At 39.0% G+C, this 13,123-nt stretch overlaps 3 protein-coding genes across 3 annotated transcripts in view; 1 reads left to right on the forward strand and 2 right to left on the reverse strand.

The window, feature by feature from the left end:
- Positions 1-675: 675 nt before the first annotated feature.
- LOC138909684 (uncharacterized) lies at positions 676-1,191 on the reverse strand. The gene has a single exon (XM_070200895.1). The coding sequence runs from the start codon at positions 1,189-1,191 to the stop codon at positions 676-678; it is 516 nt and encodes a 171-aa protein (XP_070056996.1).
- Positions 1,192-1,278: 87 nt separating this feature from the next.
- On the reverse strand, positions 1,279-1,644 carry LOC138909685 (uncharacterized). The gene has a single exon (XM_070200896.1). It carries the CDS (start codon positions 1,642-1,644, stop codon positions 1,279-1,281), a length of 366 nt encoding a protein of 121 aa, XP_070056997.1.
- Positions 1,645-1,806: 162 nt separating this feature from the next.
- Positions 1,807-13,123, forward strand: part of LOC138909686 (uncharacterized) — a 42,841-nt gene continuing 31,524 nt past the window's right edge. The window contains exon 1 of the mRNA XM_070200897.1: positions 1,807-1,917. Within this exon, the coding sequence (XP_070056998.1) occupies positions 1,807-1,917 (111 nt within the window). The remainder of the gene's footprint in view (positions 1,918-13,123) is intronic.

Below are 13,123 nucleotides of genomic sequence, written 5' to 3' on the forward strand. Positions count from 1 at the left end.
CGTTGCATCAATACGCACCGCAAACCTATACCCGAGGCATCACAATATACCACATAACCATTTGTTCCTTCTGGGAGAGAGAGCACTGGCACGGATGTCAATCGATTCTTTAGCTCCTAAAAACTATGTTCACAAGCATCAGACCACTGGAACTTGGTAGCTTTCTATGTTTACTTAGTCAATGGTGCTGATATAGATGAAAACCCTTATGAGTGTCGACTCTAATACCCTTGTCAGTTATCAAATGGCAAAGCAATGCTACTGACTTCATCATGAATTCACATTGGAGAGCTTAGCATATAACTTATGATCCCAAAGGATCTGTAATACTATTCACAAGTGGCCTGCAAGTTTCGCCTCCGAACGAGAATACACCAAAAAATCATCAATGAATACGATCGCGAACACATCAATATAATGTCTGAATACACTATTCATGAGATCCATATAAGCTACTGGGGCATTTGATAGCCCGAACGACATCATCAAGAACTCAAAGTGCCCATATCTTATTTGAAAGTCCGTCTTCGGAATATCCTTCTCCTTAACCTTCACCTGATGATAACCTGAATGTAAGTCAATCTTGGAGAACTACTTGGTACCATGGATTTGGTCAAATAGGCCGTCAATCCTTGTAAGTGGATACTTGTTCTTTATAGTAACCTTATTCAACTATCAATAATCGATACACATCCTTAACGACCCATTTTTATTCTGCACGAACAAGACTGGCGCACCCCAAAGTGAAGTGCTAGGCCTAATGAAGCCCTTATGCAGCAAGTCATTCAACTGCGCCCTCAACTCTAGCAACTCTGCCGAGGCCATCCTATATGAAGGGATAGAGATTGGCTGAGTGTCAGGCAACACATCAATGCTAAACTCAAGCTCCCTTTCAGGAGGAAGGCCTGGGAAAATGTCCTCAAATACATTGACCACAAGGATTAATTGTAGAGTAGGAAGCTTCGCCTCTGCATCCCTAACACGAATGAGATGATAAATGTAACCTTTTGAGATAATCTTCCTTGCCTTAAGATAGGAAATAAACCTACTATTTGGCATAACAATTTTCCCCTTCGATTTAATGATGGGTTCACTAGGAAACTGAAAACTAAGCATCTTCGTACGACAATCAACATTTGCATAGCATGAGGCCAAACAGTCCATTCCTATTATCACATCCAAATCAACCATTTCTAACTCAAATAGATTCGCCGAGGTTTGACGACTACAAATCATCACTATGCAACCTCTATATACCCTTTTAGAAATCACAGAATCTCATATCGGAGTGGATACCGAAAGTGGTTTACTTATCAATTTAGGTCCAATGCCATACTTATTAGCCACAAAGGGTGTAACATATGATAATGTAGATCCCGGATCAATCAACGCATGTACATCATAAGAAAACACTGACAATATACCTATAACAACATCCGGAGACAACTCGAGATCCTGCCAACCTACTAGAGCATAGGTTCGATTTTGAGTATCACTCGAACTGGGCACTGCACCTCTACCTATACCACAACTTGTCGACTGCTGAAAACCCCATGCTAGAGATCGAACTGATGAGGAATAACTAGACACAGATTCAGTCGACTGAGCCAAACCACCATCTTCTCTATTAGGACAATCTCGCATCATATGGCAAGGCTGTCCGTGTAAGGCCCCATAAAATTTCACCTAGAACCCCAGGTTTCGGGGCGCCGAGGTAGAGTAACGTGATTGAGAATTGTACGGGTGGCTTACAAGCCTGAGCTACCTCTAGAGATATCCTTAGTGAACCCGGTGTTTCATATATCCATGTTGAAGAAAGTGGTTGGAAACCCATCGCTTATTGTTCCTGTTGAGACTATAGAGGTTAATGAAGAATTGACTTATAAGGAGATTCCAGTTTCCATAATTTATAGGCAGGTTCGAAAGCTGAGAAATAAAGAGATTGCCTCCGTGAAAGTGCTATGGCAAAACCAACGGGTTGAAGAGGCCACTTGGGAGGCCGAGGAAGAGGTGAAGAAGAAGTACCCTCATTTATTTGAATAACTATGTAATTAAGTAGTTGTGTTCTATGAAAATGTTGAGAGCTTACCTTCTATGATTTTTGTATCACTTGCACATTTGATGTTAAGAGTGTTCCTTTCTGGTAATATATATTGATTATGTGTAAGGCCCCGTAAAATTTTAATTAAAACTCGGGATTTCGTGGTGCCGAGGTAGACTTATGTGTGTTAATGATTGTAGAGATACTTCACGGCGAGCATGCTCACCGCGGTACGGACTTTTTGGATTGAACAGTACGTTGGGGAGTTGAAGAAAACTTTTGGCAAAATAGAGCATTTCTACGACCCACTATACAGCTGCAGAATCACTCAGCGAGCCGCAGAATGGTCGCAGAGTGAAGCAGAAAACTGGGCGAATTTTGGATGACATTTTGCGGTCAATTATGTGACCGCAAAATAGTTTTGTAGGTCGCACACCAATCTCATAACCATCATGGAGATTTTCCGGAGGGAAGTTCTGTGGCGTATTATGCGACCACAGAACAGGACTGCGGGCCGTAGAACTGCTGCAAACCCAACCCGAAGGTCCCACTTTTGGAGCACCAATTGGGCGCTCGATTTGCGGACCGCATAAGTGTTATACGGTCGCATATGCGACCACAAAAGTATTATGTTGTGCTACTAATTGAGGATGTGTTCAAAGTATGGATTGCATGTCTTCATGTTATAACTCCAAGTCGTGTTTCAAATGAATGTTATTATGCCAAATTGTGTAAAGATTGTGATTGAGATTATACCTCCACCCGCATATATATTAGGGTGAGGCGGCAGGGCCACTTTGTGTAGGATTTTGGTATTGTTGTTACACCACCACCCGCACACATTAGGGTGAGGCGGCAGGGCCACTTTGTGTAGGATTTTGGTATTGTTGTTACACCACCACCTGCACACATTAGGGTGAGGCGGCGGGGCCTCTTTATGTAGAGTTGTGGTATTGCGAGTACACCTCCACCCGCATACATTGGGGTGAGGCGGCGGGGCCGATTTGTGTAGTATTGTGATTGCACCTCCACCCGCATACCTTGGGGGGAGGCGGCAAGGCCGCTCCGTGTAAATAGTTGTAGAGGATCCCCGAATTGAAATTTATAATGTTATTGGAAGTTCTTAATATTATCTATTATATAATGTTACCATGATTCATCATATTCACATTGTATTTCCAAGTCCTTGAATAGATGTTTTGGTTTTCATACTAGTACTATTCGACATGTACAAATGTCCCTTTTGCCGGGGGGCGCTGCATCTTTAATGGATACAGGTGGTTCCACAGCGGGAGGCATTGACCAATGATAGCGGTACACTTTTTCCAAGCTGACTTGGTGAGCCCCACGTCATTTTGGGGTTATGCAGCTTTTGTTCCGTGTGTATTATGTTTTATGGTATAGCCGGAGCCTTCTTGCCAACACCATCATTGTACTCTTTTATATCTATAAAAGGCTCCGTAGACATAGTGTGGGTGGTGTATTAGTGTGGGAAAGTTAAACTAAAGATGTCGTAATTGTATCTCATGCTTCCACTGTAAAACTATGGTTGTGAAATATATTGTTTTGGAGACTTATAAATGAAGTAACTAATGGTGATGGAACTAGTGTTGTTCATGAACCCACGTGGTATTAATTAATGAATATTATACTCTCTTTGTTTATGGGTGAGTTGGGCAGAAGGAAATCCAGCAGGCTTGCTCGGCCGAGTTATCTCAGTTGAGCGCCGGTCGCGCTCTCCGAGGTCGGGGCGTGACATTATAAGACCATGGTTGGTGTTGTTTTCATGTTATGTTACGTCGTTGGATTATGTATATGTTGTTAGGTTTGGTTTCTGGGGTTCTATTACAGGTGGATAGGCCCAGTTATAGGGGAAACTCTGCCAAACATTCTGGAGATTTGGGGAGTTAGTCAAAAATTTGGAACTGCACGATACCCATGGCGGATTTTGACCCTCATTCGAGGATGAATGATCTTAAGAGAGGGAGGATGTAAGGTCCGGTACAGACTATTTGCGTTGAACAGTACGTTGGGGAGTTGAAGAAAAATTATTGCAGAACAGGGCGTTTCTGCGGTCTATTATGCGACCGCAGAACTACTCCGCGGACCGCAGATCCGCCGCGGAGTGAAGCAAAAAAATGGCCAATTTTGGAGGTCATTTTGTGGTTAACTATGCGACCGCATAACCATTTCGTGGGCCGCACTTCCGTCACAGAGTTGGCATGAAGAAATTCGAAGGGTGATTATGCGGTCCATTTTGCGGCAGTAGAACTGATCTGCGGACCGCAGACTGATCCAGGGCAGCCTAGTTTTTGGCATCACTTTCGTTGCACATTTTCCGAGCCGCATATCTATTCTGCGGTCCACCCTGCGACCGCAGAGCTGAGTTCGGATGATCTATTTTCCTATTTTTATAACTCGACCTTGTTTTAATAAATAGACTTAAAGGACCATTTTTGAAGAGGAATTCTGCCATTTAGAGAGATGGGAGTGTTTTAGAGAGATAGGAGGGAGCCCCAACTGCTTGGTCCACCAATCTTTGCTGTCTTGAAGAATTCACAAGAAAAACTCACAATGTCTTCATCGAAGAGGTAAGGTTCCATACCCTAGTCTTTAATTTCGAGTTTGGGGTAGAAATGCGCAATGGGGACTATAATTCTTAGGTATGGGGTGTTATCTATGCATTCATGTACCAACAAAGTTGTGGGAAGGTTGTTGAGCTCAAAAGGGTAGATATTGAGTTGTGGGATGAAGGAATACACCATAGGAGGACCTTGAAATTATAATGCCCACCTAATGTTTGATAAAATGGTCAAATGAGCTGACCTCCTGAGTATCTTCCTAATTACGGTTCAATTTTGTTATATTTCTAAATATATTGAGGTTGCTAGGATTTCTGGGTCATCTCGAAGCTCATGATGTCCTCGTAAGTTGTAATTATAATTGGCTCAAGCTCTTAAGTCTCATGTTCCAAGTTGTTCTTTATATATTTGACTATTCCGAATAAACTCTGTGTCGAAAGATATATGTTCAAAATGTATTTTGAATGCTCTTATCATATTATGTTATCCTTTGAGATTGTATTCAAATGTGACCATATGTCGAAATATTATGAATTCAATTATGTCTCAATTGCTAGTTATTATGCCAAATTGTGGAAGAAAACTCAATGTTCCTAAGACTCATATTTGTTCATATGTGTACTAAAATTCATGATTAGAGATGCTTTGTTGTTGATAATCCCTAATGATGTTTGAAAGTGAAAGGGTTGAACATGAAATATTAAATATGACCGACAAGCCAAGAATTATATTACATTTGTGGCCACTAGTGCCAATGAAATGAAAAGATTACTAAAAGTTTATGAAATGAGCTGAAAGTCCTTTATATAATAAATATTTGGGAGTATCGTTAGTCACCGAGGAAGGGTATGTTGAAATAACCTAACCCCGAAACTACACGTGCCGGTGTAGGAGTGGATGGTGATTATTCCCATTATTTGGGATGAGATTGATGTGGTGAGATTATTTCCCTTAAATGGGATGAGATCATTACTAGTGAAGGGTGATGTCAATCCACACGGCATTGTGGTGAGACGGCCTAGTCGATCGGGTCGAGATCGGACGCCATGATGCACACATGGTAGTGATTGTGCTTGAGATTGTGATTGAGATTGTGATTCTATTTGTAATTAGATGTCTTAGGGTGAAACAGACTAGCCGATCAGGCCGTGATCGGATCCGTGCTAAAGACACGGTGGTATATCGGTGCTAAAGATCTCCCAACCTAAAATACGAAAATTTGCTTGAAATCTTATCTTGCTCCTAACTTGATGTCTTGGTATTGTTTGAGGCTCCCATTGATTCTATGATTGTTCTTCCTTGTATTATTACTCGTTCTATTGAGAGGATGTTTAGACATTCATACTAGTAATATTCTATATGTACTAACGTCCCTTTTACCAGGGGCACTGCGTCTTTAATGGATGCAGGTGATTCTACAGTAGGCGGCATTGATCAGTGATAGCGGTACACCCTCTTCCCAGCTGACTTGGTGAGCCCCACTTCATTTCGGGGTCATGTATATTTTGTTCCTTTTGTAATATGTTTTGAGGTATATCCGGGTCCTTGTTTCCATCATAATACTCTTTTGTATCTATTAGAGGCTCCGTAGACATGGTGTGGGTTGTATATTGGTGTTGGGAAAGTCAAACTAGAATGTTGTATTTTTATCACATGTTACACTTCTAAACTATGAATGTGTAATGTAATATTTTGGAGACGTATGAACGATGTAACTAATGGCAATGAAATGGTGTTGCTCACATGTTCTTCTCATGGTCTACTTAATGAAATAGACCTTCTCTTTATTCATGGGTGAGTTTGGGTAGAACGTATTGTACTGGCTTGCTCGATCGAGATATCTCGGTTGAGCGCCGGTTGTGCTCTCCAAGGTCGAGGCGTGAAAAACTTGATATTAGAGCCTAAGGTTTTAAAGTGTCCTAGGATGTCTCGGAGCCGTGTCTAGTATAGCCCTTCTTATCGGTGTGTTGTCTACCACCTCTGTAATTAGGAGGCTACTTGGGTATTTAGGAATACCACCCTTTTTTGATGTTATAGATTGTGTGATAGAGCAGATTATAAGACCATTCCTCCTTTAACTCGTGCATTGCTCTTATTTTTAGTACATGGTGCCTAGGAAGGAGGCAAGAACTGCTAATGGAGCTAATGCCACCCCAGGAGTGACCGTTGATTCTATACTTGATGATACGGGTGAGCACCCGAGGGGTTAGAATATTCCTCCAACTACTACACTGCCTCATTCTACTACTCCTGCTCAGACTGCACTAATTCCTACACCTACTGAGGGTGCAACGATTCCTCCAGTTGATATTCTAGTTCCACCTCCAGCCCCAACTCCTGGTGCCGGTGTTTCTAAGGGGGGCCTTAGGGGAGCCATACATATGTTAGCTCAGATAGTGGCTTCCTAGGCCTAGAGATCGAATGTTGCACCTACTTCTTCCAGTCAGCCAGAGGATTTTTCTAGTTTTAGTGTGAACAAGTTTCTTTAGACAATGGGGCTCTTTCAATGTAAACCAACTACTATGACATTCCCTACCACAGAAGCATACCCTTTCTTAATAGAAAAACATAAGAAATATAGAAACGATTTATTCTTCATGACTATGTTTCAAGTATTAAATGAATGAAATACATATTGAGCAGGTTTAAAAGTCAAGTTTCCAAGCACACGGGGAGACAGGAACACTTTTACTATTGTTTCTAAAGAACCAAATAACTGGAGTCACACATCTCACAGACAGATAAAAGTACATTGCTAAGAGCTGCAACAGCTTAAGGATACAAATGCTATTGCCCTAATAAATTGATCACAGATTAGTTTAACATCAAATATTGTCATTAGCACACACATAGGTTAATAATACTACTTAGAACATTTTGAAATCCTCAGTAAAGATTCAGACAATGACATAGGCAAGTTATTGTACTCAATCAATAACAACAAGAGGTTTCTCCAAGACCAGATTCAATTCAGATTAATAGGAAAATAGAGAACTGAATGCAGCTTCAAAACAGTGTTCAAAAGTATGAAGTCATGAGGGATAAACAAAGATTTATGCCAAACTTTCATTCATCCACACATATAGAGATTTCATCCAAAGTTATGACCTCAAAAGATAGGATGAGTCTCAACCATTACAAAATCTGATTGTCAATATCATTAAGGGTTTAAGAATAAGGAAACACCATAGTAAGCAGACTTAACTCAGTTGTACAGACTGGGGTTAATATCTAGACATGGTGGAGTTGCACTCGACTATAAACAGTTAACACTCAAATACAGCAGACACACCTATAATCTAATTCATAAGAGGTAGGCTGACCATAACAAAATATGTGCAGAATGATCACTGATGTTCACAAAAGTTCATCCTAATAAGACTGTTTCATACTTAAAGATAAAACTAAAAATTAGACATGGATATAAATCTTTCATAGTGATGACTCAAAAAATACTTAAAGACTAACAAGCACTTATGTAAAGAAAGGAGAGCATTTAAACACTTAGACTTCATATATTTTAGTTAAGTTATAAAGAGTTAAACTATGAGCTTTCATGTTTGTTTTGGTTAGAATTGTCTAACAGCAGCCCCAAGTATAGAATAACAGAACTCAAAAGAATATAGCATGACAGTCATGAAGATTATAATATAACATTAGAGTAAAGTCTGAAGTCTAGGTATATATGAGAATTCATTAAGGCATGTTAAGAAGCTTAATCACATAGGCTCTTTAATACAGAATTGAAGTCATTAAGGTCACATAGCCACTCAATCAATACCAATTAGAGATACTTAGAAGCATAGCATATGACCATAAATTAACAACGCATCATTATGAACTGGAAATAACATCTATACACTAATGACAAACATCATAAACAGAAACAACTAATAAAAGACAGTAGGCATGTTCATGATATTTGAGTGAAATTGTCAAAAGAAAAAGGGTGGAGGTGTACTAACCTCCTTTTGAGCAGCAAACCAAATAAAGACTCTTTCTTAGCCGTATAGAATCAAGAACTCAAACTCCGACCAGTGTAAGGCTTAGAATCAGAAAGAAATTAGAAGCTAGTTAGAAAACCCTAGCTTGCTTTTTTACTACTCCAGACTTAAATTGATATATTATTTGTTTGTTAACTGATTTCGTGGTGTATCTTCTGTTGTATATTTTCTTTGTGTTAGGTGAGAACATTAAAAGCCCCTATTTATAGTTGATGTGAAGCATTAGGGTTCCAGAGTCAAATCGATAGTGGAGAGTGACGGAGGAGTGGTGATGCAAGCACAATCGAGTGAAAATCAGAGACGAGCAAGGGTGAAAAAATGTGATAGATAATTATCTGGGCATGGAGAAATGAGAGATCGACCGTTAAAGCATGAGAGACCATCGGTCGGAACCCTAATCCCCATAAGTCATTGCATTGGACCTCTGGAAATCGAATACCAATAATGAAGCCAGCTAATGTCCTCATGCTTGCTTCAATTTGAAAGGTCATAATAGAAAATTAGACGAATTAAAGTTTCACGTTTTGGTCTGTGACTCCTTGATTAGGGATTTTGAAATCAAACGGTGAAAACAGAAAGAACAAGATTTGAAGTACATAAGCAAAATGGATAACCATGCAAGCCATGGATTTGCAAGATCACAAGCGATTTGAGGTTTCATCTTTTGGGTTAGGGTTCGGATTTGAAGATTTCAAACTTGATCGATGAAAGAGGAAAGGGCTCAACGGGAATCACGGATGCAGGAGACAGTAGGGATGAATCTCTGAGCGATTTGAGACGTTGCACGAATTTGTGCAACGTTTTCTTCGATTGATTAGGTGATGGGAGTTGAGAGAGTAGAGAGGAAAAGGAAAGAAGGGGCGGCTGAGTATGGGAGGAAATGACTTAGGGTTAGAGAGAAGGGGGGTCGTCTCTAGGTTAAGATAGGGAGACGAGATATGGGTCGTTGGATCTGATGATCAACGGCCCTGATAATTCGGGCACTTAAGGGTTTTGAAGAGGAATTTTAGTGGCCATCCGATTATAGTGTTTTGACGGTGGAGATGAGATCTCTAGGCGAGTGGTTTTAAATTAAATGGAAAACAAAGATAAATTCTAAGCCATTGATTCAACAAACGGATGGCTCAGATTTGTTGTGTTAGTTTTGTGAGTGAGCAGGATGGGTGACGTGGCACAATCTCATTGGTTCAATGGGAATGGCATGGATTGTTAAAGTGGAGAGGGAAGGAATTGGACCTGGGTCATTTTCGGACTGGGCTTGTGTATTGGGCTGATTTAATTTATGAAATGGCCATTGTGTAATTAATTAAGGAATTGCAGTTGTGGGCTTTTAAAATTAACTTAAATAAACTTAATTATTTTCAATAAAATATAGTAAAATTATAAATATAATATATACTACTAACTATTGTAATTAATTATTTATAAAATACTTTATTTTCTAAATTTTAACACTAATTTTGAATTAACAATATAATAATCTAATTAATCAAAATTTGAGAAGTAATTCGTTAAATTAATTATAAAACCTATATGGTGTATTTAATAATTATTTTAACAGTATTAGAATAATAAGTATATTTGTAATTACATAATACTAATGCTAGGTTATTAATTTCAAAACTAATACTTAATTAATTTGTAAAAATAGGTAATTATTAATAGAAAATACTTTCAAAACCTTCACTATAATTATTTAAGTATAAACAAATCAATTTTAAAAGGGAGGGTCAAAATTGGCCGTCAACAGGTACAACCATACAAGCAAGAACCCCACTATGCTAATAGATGCCCGATCTCACCAATCCATAAACTAAGGCCGGAGCATTCATAGCCCCAAATACCTGCCTCTCCTCCGCTGGAACAAATACCAAACTCCAAATCGTGAACCAGATAATTCTCTTTACTCGGGGCTTCAACTGCCGCAACACGTAGGCAAACATTCTACCATATTGTACCAACACCACGTCGAGACCCACGCGTAAATCATCACAATGCACTGGATAAGGTCCTGGACCTGTGGGCAACACCAACACCAAGTCTGCTATAAATAGAAAGCCTCTCCACAAGGCGACGATAGTAGTGTGCCCTCGAAACATGGGGAAAATTGATATGTTGGTATTTTACCAGCTTATCTCTTCTTTAATCTTAGATTTTTGCTATGTTTTAGTGATAAAATAGTGTATTCAATGTCGTTTACATCTATTTTACAGGTTTATGTAATTTAGAAGTGATCAGGAAAGAAACCAAGTGAAAAGAAGTAAAAAAGAGCTCAAATGAAGAAAACTAGAGAAAGGCACCAGATATTGGAAATGCGATCTAGGCGTCGCAATTGCGAAGTCAACACACCACTCAATGGTTACAAATGTGAGAGTTTTGACCGCAATTGTGAAGTTTGGAAATGAAAGCAGAAGTCGCAAATGCAAAAGAAGGACCGCAAATGCGAAGTCAACCAGACAGTCAACGTTCGCATATGCGGACTCCTTCATCGCAATTGCGAATACAGGTGAAGAAGGCCAAGTTCACAAAAGTGAACGTCTGCATCGCAAATGTGATGGTCAACAGTAAAGTCAAGGTTTGCAAATGCGAACCTTTCTTCGCAAATGCGAACCTCAGGCTTTAGATATAGGCAGAGTTGTAATTTCAAATTTTCTTGATCCCAAACTCACAAATACACGACCTAGATCATTTTGGAAGATATCTTTGGCAGAAAATACAAGTTTGGAGCTAGGGTTCTTGCACACACACTTGGGAGTCAAAGATCTGAAGATTTTGATGAGATTTTCTTACCCAGTTTTACTCATTTCTTCATTTTCTTGATTTGTATTGAATATCTAATTGTGTAATATTTATTCCAATACTTGAATCTTATTTATGGAAATATTCATGATTGAAGTTTGGATTAAATCCCTTGTTATGCTTATGTATTGAATGAGTTTTATTAATATTGAGGTGAGATAATTGTTTCTTTAATTATTCTTGTTATTTAATGCTTCCAAGGGGATTAGCTAACCCTAGGACTCGCCCATTAACTTTGAATTAATATTGGAAAAGATAATTTATTGTTAGCAAAGATTAATTAACAAGAACTTGAGGCGTTAACCATCACTTTATATATTCTGCCTAGGGATAGGATTGAACTACTTACAGTCACATTCGGGTGCACTTAATCACTTAATTGTTTTTGGGATAATTCAATTAAGAAGTCTTGTTAGTATTCAGAAGAAGCTAATATAAAATTATTATCCAAGGCTAATTAATATAAACTCGCTCATATTTGTAAAATCGTGAAATACATTGGATCTTACTTGAGTGTAATTCCCCATGTATCCATGCTTGTAGCCATTGATCATTTTACTCGCTTTCTAGATTAGTTTACATTTTTGCATTTAGATATAATATTTTCTCAAAAATCTTTATTAGTGTTTGGCATAGCATAATAAGCGATAATTCTCTTACTTGCCTAATCGCCTACAAATTGTTCTCTGTGAGATTCGACCCCAACTCATAGTTGGATATATTATATTGGATGCAACCATGTCTGCTTACTCATTGAGGTGTGGGTTTGGATGTCATCAGAAATCATCACACACCACATCCGCAACATCACCACCGCAAAACTGATACTGACTAATCCACCTTGCAAACGAGTAAATAAGAATGAATTGAAGATATAGGTGTCACGACCCCAATTTTCCTCTGTAAGATGTCGTGATGGCACCTAGTCTCTAAAACTAGGTAAGCTTAAATAACATGCGGAAGTGACTCAAACAATAATTTAAAAATGTCAAAACTCAACAACATATATAAAGAAAAACCTTTACAGCTCCGTGTATATACAATAGCCTAGAACCCGGCATAATACAAGTCACAAGCTCTATGACAATATCAAAGTCATCCCTATACAACTGTATCTGGTAATGATGGAAAATTATAGAAATGGATAGAAGGGGACTCAGAGGCCTGCGGACGCGGGCAGGTGTACCATGAAGTCTCCATATGCGAACTAAGCTCACTAGTGTCGGGACTGATAGGAACTACCTGAATCTGCATAAAAAGATGTGCAGAAGCGTAGCATGAGTACACCACAACGGTACCCAATAAGTGCCAAGCTTAACCTCGGTAGAGTAGTGTCGAGGTCAGGTCAAGGCCCTACTGGAAATAATAAGAAACAAGATGAAATATTTAACAATATAATAATAAAGATAATGGAAATGAAACAAGTAAGGAGTATACCAATACCTAACTACACAAAATCAAGGCAGATAATACATCATGGAAGGAAACAAGGATTGATATGTTAAGGAAACAAACAACCGAAGACAAGTCCAGCAAATAGAGAAATATCAACAAGGGTCACTACAAAGGTACAGCCTCGTAGTCCCAAATCACAAGAATAACTCACAATCTTTCCTTATATCACTGCGAGAGCCTTTACATTTAATTTGAAATCATTTTCCTGAAATAGAATCCCGCATTTTAGCCCACCTTATCAC

Source organism: Nicotiana tomentosiformis, chromosome 4 (genome assembly GCF_000390325.3).
Source record: "Nicotiana tomentosiformis chromosome 4, ASM39032v3, whole genome shotgun sequence".
Lineage (NCBI taxonomy): Eukaryota > Viridiplantae > Streptophyta > Magnoliopsida > Solanales > Solanaceae > Nicotiana > Nicotiana tomentosiformis.